Source organism: Poecile atricapillus, chromosome 2 (genome assembly GCF_030490865.1).
Source record: "Poecile atricapillus isolate bPoeAtr1 chromosome 2, bPoeAtr1.hap1, whole genome shotgun sequence".
NCBI lineage: Eukaryota > Metazoa > Chordata > Aves > Passeriformes > Paridae > Poecile > Poecile atricapillus.
This window is the reverse complement of record NC_081250.1, coordinates 49724962-49739044: the sequence shown is the minus strand read 5'-3', so window position 1 is coordinate 49739044 and position 14083 is coordinate 49724962. Positions and strand designations below refer to the sequence as shown.

The 14083-nt window shown below is 39.5% G+C and overlaps 1 protein-coding gene across 1 annotated transcript in view; it reads right to left on the bottom strand.

Moving 5' to 3' along the window:
- Positions 1-14083, bottom strand: part of SUSD5 (sushi domain containing 5) — a 38903-nt gene that overhangs the window by 3065 nt on the left and 21755 nt on the right. The window contains exon 4 of the mRNA XM_058832201.1: positions 6863-7051. Within this exon, the coding sequence (XP_058688184.1) occupies positions 6863-7051 (189 nt within the window). The remainder of the gene's footprint in view (positions 1-6862; positions 7052-14083) is intronic.

The window sequence follows — 14083 nt, the reverse complement described above, 5'->3', positions numbered from 1 at the left end:
CCAACAACAGACCTCTCTCCCTGCTGGTCCCAGTGTCCTCATCTGCTTGAGTAATCCTCTAGATCCTCCCCATCTTCTCCAATGCAGGAAAAACTTCTGTCCCATTCAAGGATGATTTAACAGTCAGGGGAATACAACTCTTAGAGTGGAAAGCTTCCTGGTAGGACTCTCACTTCTCTAATTAATCCTAAAATCTTTTCCAATAGTATTTCAGACTTTCACAAATGAATGGAGGATAAGTCTGAATACCAAGGCACTTTAGCAACTTATTCATGAATCTCTGCATGGCACTATCCATCACAATGCAGCACTTCTACTAACTGTCAAATATTAGTCTCACTTTGTCCCTTTGCTTGCTTCCACTTTAGAATTTTTCTACCTGGCTGGCACTCTCTTTGCAAGGAAATGATGCCTCAAACTATTTTATCCCCTAATCATCCAGACTCCTGCTAGAAGCTGATATCTGGCAAGCCTGCTTCACTAAGGTTCAGTGTGTCAGAGCCTATAGGTGTCTATGGCATGTATATGAGCTGGAACATCATAATGTGAGAAGCCACCATTTGCCAGCTGTTATGGTCATTGTTTTCTTTTTTTAATTGAATCATCACAATGGTCTCTCTTCACCTCTATGTCTCTTGTAACCTCTATTTTTGCCACTCCTTTGCTTTCCACACTATGGTAATCCAGCTGAGGTTCAAACAGTAAACAAAAATTACATCCATGTGCTTGTGTTGTTTCCTCCAGACCTATTTTTTACTTAGCAGTATGAATGGGAAGCTAGCATTCGTCACATTGACCAGTACCTTAAGTGTGAGCAGATCATTGGTGAATGCTTAGCTTTTTAGAGATTTTGAAGCTCTTTCCCTTCAGTGTTTCTCTTGCCATGTAGATTCAGCCCTCTAGGAGAAGATCCTATGGAGGCACATCAGGAAAAACCATGTGCTTCTAAGAAAGTGCGAGTCCCCATTCTATCAGAACATATTAAAGGTTTGTTGAACCATCAATCGGGTCTCCATCAAACATGCTGCCTTTGGGTATGATCCTGCCTGTAGAGAAGTGAATTGGTGTTTTCTTAATGCAGAGCTGAGGGAAGAAAAAGCCCATTGTAGTCTAAAGAGATCCTGAGATTGGAGCTCATTATGCACTGCTTGTCACCACATAAGGGAGTCTTGTTCCCTCTCACAATCAGATTGCGGCCCAAGTTGTAAAGCTGCTCTAACATATTTTCACATTCAATCTCCCATATTTGTAGAGTTTATAGCAAAGACTATCAACATAACTAATGTTAGCTTATGGGATGCCAGAATGAAAGCAACTATTGAGCTCTCTAACCATCAAAGGAAATACAGACCCCCTTACTCTGGAGCTTTGATTTATATGATCCTGGATTGACTTACACAGTAATAATACTCTGTTCTTTCTTCTGGGCCTCAGACCTTCAAATGGGACTTGGACTCAGTATTTAGTGGCTCTGTGTTACCATGACAATCTTCTAAGTCCACCATGAGCTTGATTTTCCAGGAATAGGCACAACTTCTGCACTTCTTTTTGCTTGCCTCCTCAGCACTTTCCAGTTCCCTGAATTTTAGTGTTGGTACTGAAGAGCAATGATCAAACTAGATTCAGCTCCACATCTTCTCCAAAAAGTTGTAGCCATAATTTATTCACATTTTTTAAACTGCTAGCAATTGGTTTAAAAGTGATTACATCTTTCTTTCTAACTAGGCAGGTCTGGTTTTAAGAAGAGCCAGACCTGAAATTAATTTATCTAAGATCAAAATCTTTCTATTTTTGGTCATTGTTACATCTTGACCATACCCTCTTCTGGCAGACTCAAGGATCAGTGAGTTTTTATTCACTGTCTGAGGGATTACTGAGTCTGAAATGAACACTTTACAACAAGAGGTGCTGAAATGACATTCTACCAAAGATGTGAAGTTCAGTTAAAAGGTAAAATCCTTTTAATTCTTAATTAATCCTTTTTGGGAAACGTCCAGTCCTCTAGAGCTTTCATCTCCTTCAGTTTTTGATCTTAGTGTGAAAACAGTGACCAAACATAGAGACAGGCAAAAACAAAGAGCCTGTGCTTCCACACTCTAGGATCAGTTTAATTTCTCTTCTTGATAGCGAATTGGCATCCAAGCTCTATTTTGAGTGTTGCTATTTTGGACAACCATAAAGTGCACAGCATATTTTATGGGTGTATTTTTGGAGTACAGGAAATTGAAACCTGATTCTATATAGACCATCATTATAAATATTTATACTGTATAAAAAGATCTTTAGTCTAAGAATCTCAAAGTAGCTACAGCAAACATTAACAAGACAGAATCTGTCTTTTAGGATGGGGAGGAAAAGAGCATGTAGACTGATTTGCCTATGATAAGTCACATTTTTGAACTACAGTATCTCAAAGAATTATCCATTTGGTTTGGATCAGGCACACAAACCTCTCTCTAGTCAGCCACAGTATACTAGACAGAAACTGTGCCTTTTGTCTTCTGCAATAGCTACAAGAAAGAGGATAATTTTTATTCCAGCAGAAAGCCTACTAATATAAATAAATAACCCATCAAAATTTTTTTAACTTATTCCATTTGGCAGAATCCATTCATGCCAGATCAATACTTTACATTAATCTAATACAACCCCTCAGTGACAGGTCTGAAAATGGAACCAAAGTTTGTCATAGCAATTGTTTTGACAGGCCACGGACATATTTGTTGCTGATTATATTTGTCTGTCACAAATCTTCCTTTGCACTCACAGAATGAACAAAAAGAGAGCATTTTCCAATAAGATCAAAAGCCAGAGACGTTTTGTTTGATTCCCCACATTAAAAATAAGAAACCAAAAAGAAATGGTGCTAGCTCGTCATGCTTACGGACCACACAAATGTGGACCAATATAATTCTTGAAAACTCAGAAGGCTATGTTTGAAGTAATGAGATTTGTTGAGGCAGGCAAAAGAACTGGTAGCTGCAGATTAAGTGATCAAAGTCAGCCAAGTCCTCCTTACACTGGCATCAGAAGGATGGTCCTCAGCATGGAAAAGTTGGAGTACCTCGGAGCACGCTAGCTGTGTGTCCAAGTGTTGTCATTGGAGAGATTCCTTAGATGTGTAGAAGGTATGGACTCTCCTGCCACAAGCATATAGCTGGAAAAACCCAAAACAATCCAGGGAAAGGATAGATATATGACATTCTCCTGAGCCGGTTTTAGGGCAGAGATGGAACATGATTTCCCAGCCATCTCATCTGCCCTCTCTTTGAGGAAGTAAACCCTAGAGAATGCAGCCTAATGCAGTCCAGCCCTGACCTCCACCACTGAATTATTGGTATTAATGCTTCTGATATTGAACTCATGGTTTATTTTGGGAAAAAAACAAATGTCATTTAGCAATTGTCAGTTTAGTCTCTGTGCTTGCAGGACAGTCCCAGCGTGGCACATATTCATCGCTTTCAGACCTTACTACAGTGTTCTTCAGGATATATTTTGTGAAACAAATGCATTCTACAGAAATAAAAAAAAAAAAATAAATGGCAGAATCTATGTATTTCCCTGTTCTCTCCTTAAGGTTGCTTTGTTGGGCTAAATATCCCCGTGTTTTCAGCTAGAACACAGTGCCTTTTCATGACAAGGAATTACAGGAAACAGAATCACTGTTTTTCTTAAAAAGCATCTTAATTAAAAATTACTGTCTATTACCTGGTGTGCACAAGGTACATTACAGCCATTTGTAATGTACTGCTTTCCTAATTTCCATCATACTTTACTGTATCCTGAATCCACTTAAATTTCCAGCATACTTTACTGTATCTGAAATCCACTTAATATAAGTCCAAAATTACTTTTTTTTCAGTTATGCCCATAGCCAGGTTTTGCCATGTATTTTGCATTATGTGTCTATTTGATTATATATGTATTTTTTAAATTTTGATTTGCAAATCTGCTGACTGTATGGCCGTACACTTATAGGCCAGGTGCCAGAATGGATTGTATCTCTTCTTTCTGGATCAAAATAGAGAGGAAAGATGATCACAAAGAGACTTCAAAGAACATTTAACTCTATATTTAGACACTGCAATGGTGATAGTTCTGTGACTCTGTATTTGCTCTGTGTGAGCAACTGGGAATGTAAAGCCAGTCTGATGCTTTTCCACAATCAAGAAAAGCATGCAGTCGCTGCTGTTTAGTCTGCCTGGACAGCTGGGTATTATAATGGGGCAGTTACCAAGTCGAACAATGCTACTCGAGGTGTAACATCCACAAATCCCAGCAAGCTTTATGAGATTGGATAAATGTCACCACTCTTCCACAGATGAGGTGGAGTAAGCAGCAGAGAGTAGTACAGTGACTTGTCCCTAGTCTCAGAGACACTGCAGGATATAGGAACAGGCCTTATAACTGTGGATGCTCTGGCCAGGGTTTTGTCCCCGTGGTCCCTTTTTGTTGGAGTAAGAACATTGGGACCACTTCACATTTCTCAATTGCTCACCCAGCACAGATGCAAAGCAAGGGCACTGTATCATCTTACCAGGCTCTAAACATAGCACTTAAATGTTCACTGAAGTGGCTCCACGAACATCTTTCCATTGATGTCAGTCTGTTAGGACAGAAGTGGTCCAGTCTGCCAACAGGAATTTAAATTCTCCATTAAGTCCCATCATTAACCTTCATGATAGGGAAAGTGCTCTCTTGCCTCAGAGCACGTAAAAATCAGTCTGTGTGCTGACTTCTGGAGTACTTAATAATTGTTCTCCTCTCTCCGATGACCCCAAAATATCAGTCAACTCTAAATCAAGTTCCTTTTAATTAAATTCCCTTTTTTTTTGTTGCCCTTTTTCACTGGGTTCTCACTTTTTTGAAAATAATGAAACCTAGTATCACACATTTTAATCATCCTGTAAAGTCTTCTTTCTTAAACAATTATGATCAAAAGGATTAAATACATAATTATTACTAGAACAATTATTGTATTTTCTGTCCCATGTCCTTAAAGCATTTGAAAAACATTAATCAGAGGAAGCCCCCCACCATGAAATCTACATCTAAATAATTTTAAAAATCATAATCCACAATATCATATCTGCTCCCAAGTTTCAGTGTTGATGTTTGTGATTTTACAGCCACATGTTCCTATTTTTTTTAAAAAATATTTTTCTGTCCCCTACGGCTGTGTGAAAGGCTCAGGCAAAACAGGGGAAATTGGCTATTTATCCAAAGAAAACAGTGAAACACACACAGCTGAAATGGTCTGATTCTTTCCCTTCCTTACTTTGGTGTAATACAGCTTTATGTCTATGTGTGATGAAGATAGCATTTCCACAAACCTCAGGAAAAAAAAAAAAAAGGAAATAAAAGGAAAAAGTCTAATCAATTTGGTGCAGACTATAGGACATTTGGACCCACTGGGTTAGTTGAAGATGTCCCTGCTTATTGTAGGGGGTTGGACTAGATGACCTTAAAGGTTCTTTCCAACCCGAACTGTTTTGTGATTCTTTATTCTATGATCAGATGCATATACTTGTTTTTCTCCTCTTCCCTTCACATTCTTCCTTCATGCCCTGCATTGTTTTGCATAATCATCTGAACTGCTCTTTGTAAAAACAGTTTCAGAAACTGAAACAGTTCAGAAAAATGCTGATGCTTTCAATGGGGTTTTTTTGTGTATTTATACCAGTTGGATGGGTTTGAGAATCTGGTTCCCTGTGCACAGGCGTGACCTACTTCTACTAAGAACAAATTTGACCTTTTCTCATGATTATCCACTGCCTGATGGTATATTCATGAGTAAAAATAACTCCTTGCAAGCCTCCAGACATTAAGGAATATATAGGTTCTGAAATGGATATACTAACTTCAGCCCATATAGATAGCTCAGCTACTCAACAGCTGCCCACTCCTTTGCTTAAAATTTATCTGTTTTGCCAGAAACATTACTTTAAAGGTGTGATGGCCTTCTCAAAAAAATACAAAAATTTTCTGATGACCATCCTTAAATACCGGAAAAAATGGTGGGTTTATGCATTGAGCAAGGTAACATGAGAAAGCAGAATTCAGATTATATCCACACCTGAACTCATGGTACTGTTTAGCCTATGTTTAAAAAAGGGGAAAGTTAAAAGACTGCTGTAGAATTTAACTAACACATAAAGGTGAATTTTATTGAGGGTTTAAATTAAGGAAATGTCATTTTACAATTTGCTTGAGGGTTTTGTGGTTTGGGTTTTTTTTTTTTTGAAAAATCTTTTCTTGAGTCCAGTCACTGGGTAAGAAAATCTACTTTCAGTCTTTTTAATGGAGTAAATATCTGGGCAACTACTCTTGTGTTTGCAGACAAAAGTCCTGGAGGCATGGTACAGGATAAAAACTGCTTGCCTTTTTATTGGGGCAAATTAAAAAATCATAAACTTTTTTGGTCACAGTTTATTTGTGTGGCACAGGCATCTCTCTTAGCTTACGTGGGTCTTTAATGTTCCCAACCTAACCAAAGGAAGCAGCCTTTATTATCTGTGTAAGGGCAGAAGTTCAAGGGTGTTAAAGCTAAAGGAAAGGCCTAGCAAAACCTCTGATCAGCCAAACTGACTCCTTACGAAAAGCTGGGGGACAAAGTTAAGAGCTTAAAAGATTTTTTTTATACTGGATGGATCCTTCTACCCAGAGAGAAGCTTTATTTTCATGTAAGTATGAGAAAGCTATCTTTTCCTGTGGTTTCTTGGAGCCATCTATCAATGGGATTGTAAAAGTCCTGTTGGGCCAGCTGAGACATTGACTGAGACCTTCCCTGGGACTGCAGGTGGCCAGGGCACACGGTACAATGCTGGATCCAGGCTGCTGGGAGGTTGTTGGCTGAGCTCACCTTTGACACAGGCCTGGACGTGCCCGTACCACTCCCCGCAGCTGTCGCAGAGCAGCGTGAACGCCGTCTCCTTGTTGCCCATGACGTACCCCTGGGCACAGACGTACAGCAGCTCGTCCCCCATCTCAAAGCCAGTGTGGCCGTGCAGGATGGTGTGGGGGAAGGACGGCGGGTCCCCACAGGGCTTGTCTGAAAGGAAAAACAAGATGGCATTGTGAAGCATTCACAGTAGTCTTTTAACGCAGCGCTAACAGCAGTGCTAAGAGTTTTTCTGAGGATAAACTTTTACGCATCTACAGGAATTGGATCTCATCTGTTTCATGCCCTTATGTCCCTTCACAAATATTTCCAGCTGTGATTGGGAAGGTATATATTGGGCTAAAACTGTCATGTGACTGCCATAATGTTACTGATGTCTGACAGCCATGCATCTGTATGGCTTTTTTCAAACAAGTCGGGATGCCAAGTCACAGCTGTCTTCCCTGCCTGATTCTACAAAAGCTAACAAAGGCTTGGGCAGGTTGGAACTGGAAAGCAACAGCTGGGACACAGTCATTTTTCTTAACCACGGAAATGTTTGTGGAATTGTTTAAAACCAGCACTTTGATCTCTTCTACACTGTAGGAAGCCAGCAGAGGCTGAGCAATGGCCCAGTCCACACTCACAGAAAGAAAAGGTACAGGTGAACAACAGTCAGTTTTCAGACCATCTCTAATCTAGTCTTTCTCAAATCATGTGTCTTCCCAGTTATTCAAATCTCCCTTTTTAGGCAGGAGACACCCAAAAATAAATAGTGACTTGGGCTCATCAGCTTAAGAATACCCAGGGGTAACATAGCTTTGCTGTCTGTGAGAATTTGAAGAGCTAAATTTACCAGGGTATAAAACTCAACAATATGTTTGGTAGTATTTTTGCTGAAAGCATTAGAAGCCAGGAAGAAAAATTGTTATGAATGAGATCAAAACTGGTTTTTGTTGCATTAAAGAAGTGTGGAAGGGAGGCAGGCTGGCAGCTGCCACCACCAGTGTAAACTAAATTTTAAGTCTCTTTTTTTGGTTTGAATGATCTCGGCCATTGTTAACAAGGTAGATCAAGAATTTCTAGAGAACTTTTGAGCATTGTGGATTCTCTTTCCTCAAAGGCCTTCCTCTCTGAAAAGAGCTCTTTACACAGGTTTGCCATGCCCCCTTTTCCTCCATGTTTTTTACAGTCGTTTTTGGAATAGGTACCTCTTAGTTACAGAAAACAAAACAAACAAAAAAGTACAATGGAAGAACATGGATTTTACCAAGAAACCCAATGGGCAAAGACTGCAGTGTTGGTACAAATTATCACTTCTATATTCTTTCTCAAATATGGGAATTTTTTCCCCATGGTTCTAGAACCCTTATTGACTGTGTTAGAATAAAAACAACTGTTCCTCTTGCCAAAGTAACTGAAGATCCAAAACCTGCTTTTGTCCAGATACAGAACAACCAAAATTAAAAGACTCATGAGTTCTGGTAATTGTATTGGATAGGGAAACATGGGACTTGGTCTATGTTCTAGTATTGATCTTTCCTGTTGAAATAGCTTGCTTTGGTACAAAAACCTGACTGCTTAGCTGATAAAGATGATGTTCCTTGAAAAGACTTTTGTTTGGAAGCTGAAAAGACTCCAAGACTATGCTCCTGGACATGCAGAGGGAGAAACATCTTCAAAGAGCACCCTTGCTATTTTGCTGCAGTCTACTTTTAGGGCATCATCACCACAAGATCTTGCGAGCCACAGTTCCATTGACACCACTTCATGTCCGGGGTTTTCAATGGGCAACAGGCTTGACAGAAAAGCTTTTTAAATCTCCCCTCTGCAAAAAACTCCAGCCTTCCTGCTTTTGCCCAGGGACATTCTGTAAAACACTTCTGAGTCTCAGGTTGCAGGTCTTCCCATCATCTACCCACTTCTGACCCAGGCATAGGTAAATGCATGCTTATTTAGAAATATGATTTATTTATTTTTCCAGTCATTTACCTTGTAGTGAAATGAAAATCCTATGATAAACATCCACAATCTGTGAAAGTTCCTTTGGATCAGGCTTTTGAAAATTGTCTGATAGACCTGACTAACCATTTCTTAATTGGGTATGCTGAAAAATATCTGCCACTAATATAAGGGACATGGTACTGAAGTCAAACTTTGAAGCCTGTTCTCTGTACTGTACTGTACACACACACACACACACATATATATATCTACTGTCTAACACCTTCAGAAGTTAGTGGGAGTTATGCACACACACACTGACAGAAAAAACAAGCTTTTGAGGCTACACAAAGATCAGTTTATATAATCTTATGGAGGTTTGATATCCGAGGAAGTGAGGAGCAGTTAGCAGCTAATGCCTTTCCTGTGAACTGGTCAGATGAATAGAGATTGATGTGCATGAAAGGTATAAAAAATATTTTATTGCCTCATAGGAAGGCTACAGAGCCTTACATTTCATGTACTTTATGTAGCTACTTCCATGCATACAAATGGGAGCTGTGTATCTGTTCTGAGGGAAGTATTGATCCCAAGGCTGTATGGGACAATTATACATCAGAGAGTATTCTTATCTACAAAGTCTTGCTTCTTAATCCTGTTGCCAGAGGAAGCAGAGAAGCCACACAGAAGTTAACTATGGCAAACACATCCAAAAAGCACATTATAATCTCCCAGGAAGGAAGAAAGCTAAAGGGATCTTTACAGTAAAATTTTAAAACAGACATGGTAACAGAATTATGAGAGCCTGAAAGAGATCTGGCTGATGCATGAATAGAAAGAAAAGCAGTGATTTTAAAGATGTTCATGGATTGACACTGTCTGGGGAACTTTTGACTCTCTAACATGAGACTTTGTAAGGTCACATCTTTGCTGCAGAGCATACTGACTGACAGCATGGACAAGCACAAGTGAAAGCTGCAAAGAGAAACTCAAGCTCCTACATCCATTTTGTTGCTGTCCTCTCGTGCATAAAAGGTACAGGAATTTTCCAGGTTTCAGCATCTTATGTCTCCTCATCCTGCTGCAGTCTCAGTTGCTATGACAATTCCTGCTCAGCCTTTTGCCAAACCTGTTCCTTCTGGCACACGTACAGAAGTGACACTGGCACAGCAACTCATCAAACCGAGCCACTTCTGGGGACAGGCTTCATGTTTTTGTCTGCAGCCTTCGTACCAGGAGCTGGAAGAGCATGGGCTTATTTGGAACAACAGTCTGTGCTCAGTGCTGGCATTCAGGCCACTTTCTTGCTGGAAGAGAGGAGGCAGATCTGGGCCACCGAAGCGTGACAGAGGGTGTGTTGGCAGCAGCTTGTCATGTAGAGGAACAGTAGTGCTCTTTGTTAAGGTGACCACAGGGGTGCTGTTGGGTAGATGAGGGCTGGGCTCCTCTCTCCATCTGGAGCACTGATTTTTTCCTCATCTATCCTCCCATAAACCAGCATATTTTCTTGCTACTGGCTAAAAAATTCACCCAATTCATGCTTCCCAGTAAAAAAAGCTGGATCTGCTTGATACTCGATGGCCATCCAGCAGAGCATCAAGCAGGTCCCATGCTCTGACTGCTTATGTCCAAGATCATATTTTAAGCCTGAACACTTGGAATTAGTTTCTGGACATCATGACCCTTCCAGAATTTTCTTTTACATGTTGACACTGTGGTCAAACATGTAGCAGGCCTCTATATGTTGACAACTGACCTCCAGTAAGAGAGGGTAGATTTGGCTTCAGAGCAAGACAACACAGCACAGATATAAGGAAATTAATTAAAGTTCACAGGAAATCCTCATGTCAGCAGTAATTTGGCACAGACTGTGTCCTGGACTGAAAGTCACCACTACAGTCAAGAAAGACCTCAATATACATGTGCAGAAGTCAGAACAGAGTCAACGTCTGGTAAATTAATGGGAATAAGTGGCACAGCAAAGATATGGGTGTTGAGCATAGATAAGTTAGGGCTAGTGACAGCTCTGGTTACAGACCTCTTGGAGACTCAGTAACTATTTTTTACATGGGACTAAAGAGATCTCCACTTGAGTTAGCACATTCAGTCATGACTGGCTTTTAGGAAAAATATCTCCTCAGAATAGTAACTTTAACCCCAGAACACATGTGGAAAGGAGTTTGTGACAGGTGATTTCTGGCAAATAGTTGGCATGTGTCATTTTAAGAACACAGCAATTCTCCTCCCCAGTCCAGATTACACCAGAAGCATCTTCTTTATTTGAGCTATGAGTATCCCATTAGTCTGTAAAGACTTTTTTTTTGAGATGTCTTGATAAAATACTGTCTACAGAAAGGACAGCCTAAGATCAATGCCAAAAAAATCAACATGAAGAAGATGCAGACTTCAGCTTCCACATCACCTGGCAGAACCAGGAATTTACTGAAATCTGATTATCTACAATTGCTGCTTTAATCTGAAAGCTGACATGAAACATCCACTTTGACATAAAACTTGTCCCGTTACAACCATCCAATTCAGTGGAGTTTTTCCAGAGAGGTCACTGGAATTTTTAGGATGTCATCCTGTCATTAAGAAATTTGAAAATGCTAGAAATGACTCTTAACAGTCAGATCTGTGAATGAGATGAGTGAGGATGTTTATTTTTCTTCTTGATTGCAGAGACCCGAAAGTATATGTAATTTTTCCGTTTGGATAAAAGTACTGAGTATGAAGAATCAAAACTCAATTATAGCCGATGCAAGTGTTGCTTGTAAGCTACCAGTGCTAGGATGCCAACACCTCTCACATCAGACAGGATGTGTAGGACTTTATTGGCTTAAGTGACATCACCAGAGAAGTGGGAATTAACTGTCAGCTATATAGAAAGCCATGAAAAATAAAGCTGTAGCACTAAAAAAAAAAAAAAACCAAAACTTATATCTATAACAAAAAAATATAAATAATTCAAATATTACACAAAGCAAACAGCAGTTTGATTGCTCTTGTAAAGTACACTTAATATATTTGCTGTAAAGCATACACTAATTTCTTTCTTTCTTACTGCTGAAAAAGGCTACCTGAAATATGTACATAAGCCATCATGCTTTGATGGATATCTGGAGCCAGCAGTCATGTTTAAAAAGTTTGATTTGCATTTATGCTGTACTCTACTACAAGTTGCTGCCTGTTTACTTTTCCTGTGGTGGCAGCAAATCAAAGCCTTATGGAACAGATCTTATTTGTTGCCTGTAAATATCAGTGGGTCACTGAAGAAAGAACCAGTAAAACTTGAGGGTTATTAACAAAGAGATCTTTCCTTGCTGCAATTAAAAAAAAAAAAAAAACAAACGAAAAAAAGCCAAGAGGATTTTATATATATAGATATATATGCACATATATATATGACATTGAATGGTATGTATTATTACAAAAAAAATAAGGCAGGAAAAATTCCAGCTTCCTGTTTTTCTTGCTTCACCTACTTTATACTTTGAGGTATTTTCTTATGAACTCTATCAGAGATACACACTGTGTGCCAGATCTAACTTTTGTGTGATACTGCATTTTCAGAATTGGCAGAATCTAATATATTTTTAGATATTTTTTGGCACTCAGGGCCTACAAGGGAAACTTTCTGATCTCAGCAGATCTTGAGCTGGTACAGAGTTGTCTTGCTGTCTCTAATGGCTGCATAAAACATGTGTTTATGAGAAGCTGAGAAGACACATTTCTCTGTACTGTGAAAACTGCAGCTATACTCAGAGCATTCATAATACATTACAGCTACATCTTTTCTTGTCAAACAGAACCCTTAGAATGAATTGCCTGTAAAAGATAACTCTTAGTCTCAACAATCTCTGTGATTCTTCTGTATGGAGCAAAATCCATTTCAGAAACAAAACGAAAAATTGTCTCTTTCTTCAGGACTTGTATTTGTAAAAGCCTGATGCCATAAGCACACCCAGAGCTCTTGCTAGCATCTGACTACTGCCCCGGTGTAGGGGCATGCTGAGATGTGTGCTTAAGGAATCTGACTCCACTCATTTGCATGGTAAATGTTAATTGAGTAAAGATTAGTTATAAATCAAGGGATAAGAAGTGAATTTGTCATGGTTTTTACTAGAACTTTCATGGTGTTTCGAGATGCATTCTTCACAGGCCTAAGAACTGAAGGTAGAGTTGCAAGGAGTTATTAACATCAGCTTAGTTTCTGAAGTAGAGGTTGATGTGGCTGTTCCCTCTGTCTGTTTTCAACCTACCTGTCTGTCTGAGCCTTTGGCTCTTCTCAGGCAATTCTGACAAAGAAGGAAAGCTGCTATCTGCTCCTTATTAGTTGGATGGATATAAAAGAAATGAAAGGGCTTGAAGAAATTAATATAGGTCTCACTGTAAGAAACCTGGGATTTATCACTTTCAGCAGAGCAAAACAACTTGCCTTTTGTACTTAACTCTAATGTATTACTATATTATAATTGCAAATGTATAGATTAAAAGTGATGTCTACTTTTCTAAGATTAAAAAAAATATTCATGAGGTTTCAAGTAAGAAGCAACTCATTAATCCAAACTTAGATGTGTAGTTCTTAGCCACATGTACATAAGATCAGAACATATATGCTGTGTGTGAGGTTGTGGCGCAGGGTTTACTCTTGCTGCTTCTTACTGGATATTTGCTAAAACTAGAAGTGGCATCCCTGAGGATGTTTTTTCATCAGTCAGCAGCTCTGTGTTGGCTTGTGTATTACTGTTGTAATGTTAAGGCTGTTTCCTTTCTGGACTTAGACTTTCATACCAGCTACAAACCAGGTTCTACCACACAACTTCACTTAAGTCTTTCTGTTCAAGCATCAGCGCTGCATCCCAAGTTTTTAGTATATTTAGAGAAGAGGGAACCTTACAATCATCCAGAACTGTTTCCGTGTGTTAGGACTACTTGATGAGTGCGTTGGGATGATCATCCCATTCTGTAATCAGAAAATTCCCTGCCTTCTACAAAACAAATCCTTCATAACTTGTACGTTCTTTGCAAGCTATCTGAATTTCCCCAGAGTTTAAAGTATGCAGTTTCTGAGTCCCTCATTGCCAGCATAGTTTTGTGTGGTTACATTCTTGTCTGCCCCTTTACCATGAGCAGTAACCAAACACAAAAAGTAAACACAGCTCCTGTTCCGAGATCCAGCATCCACGCGTAAGCTCGGATGGAGCAGGTGGGGACAGACAGGGGAGCACAAGGGCACAATGGAACAATAGTGGCCAG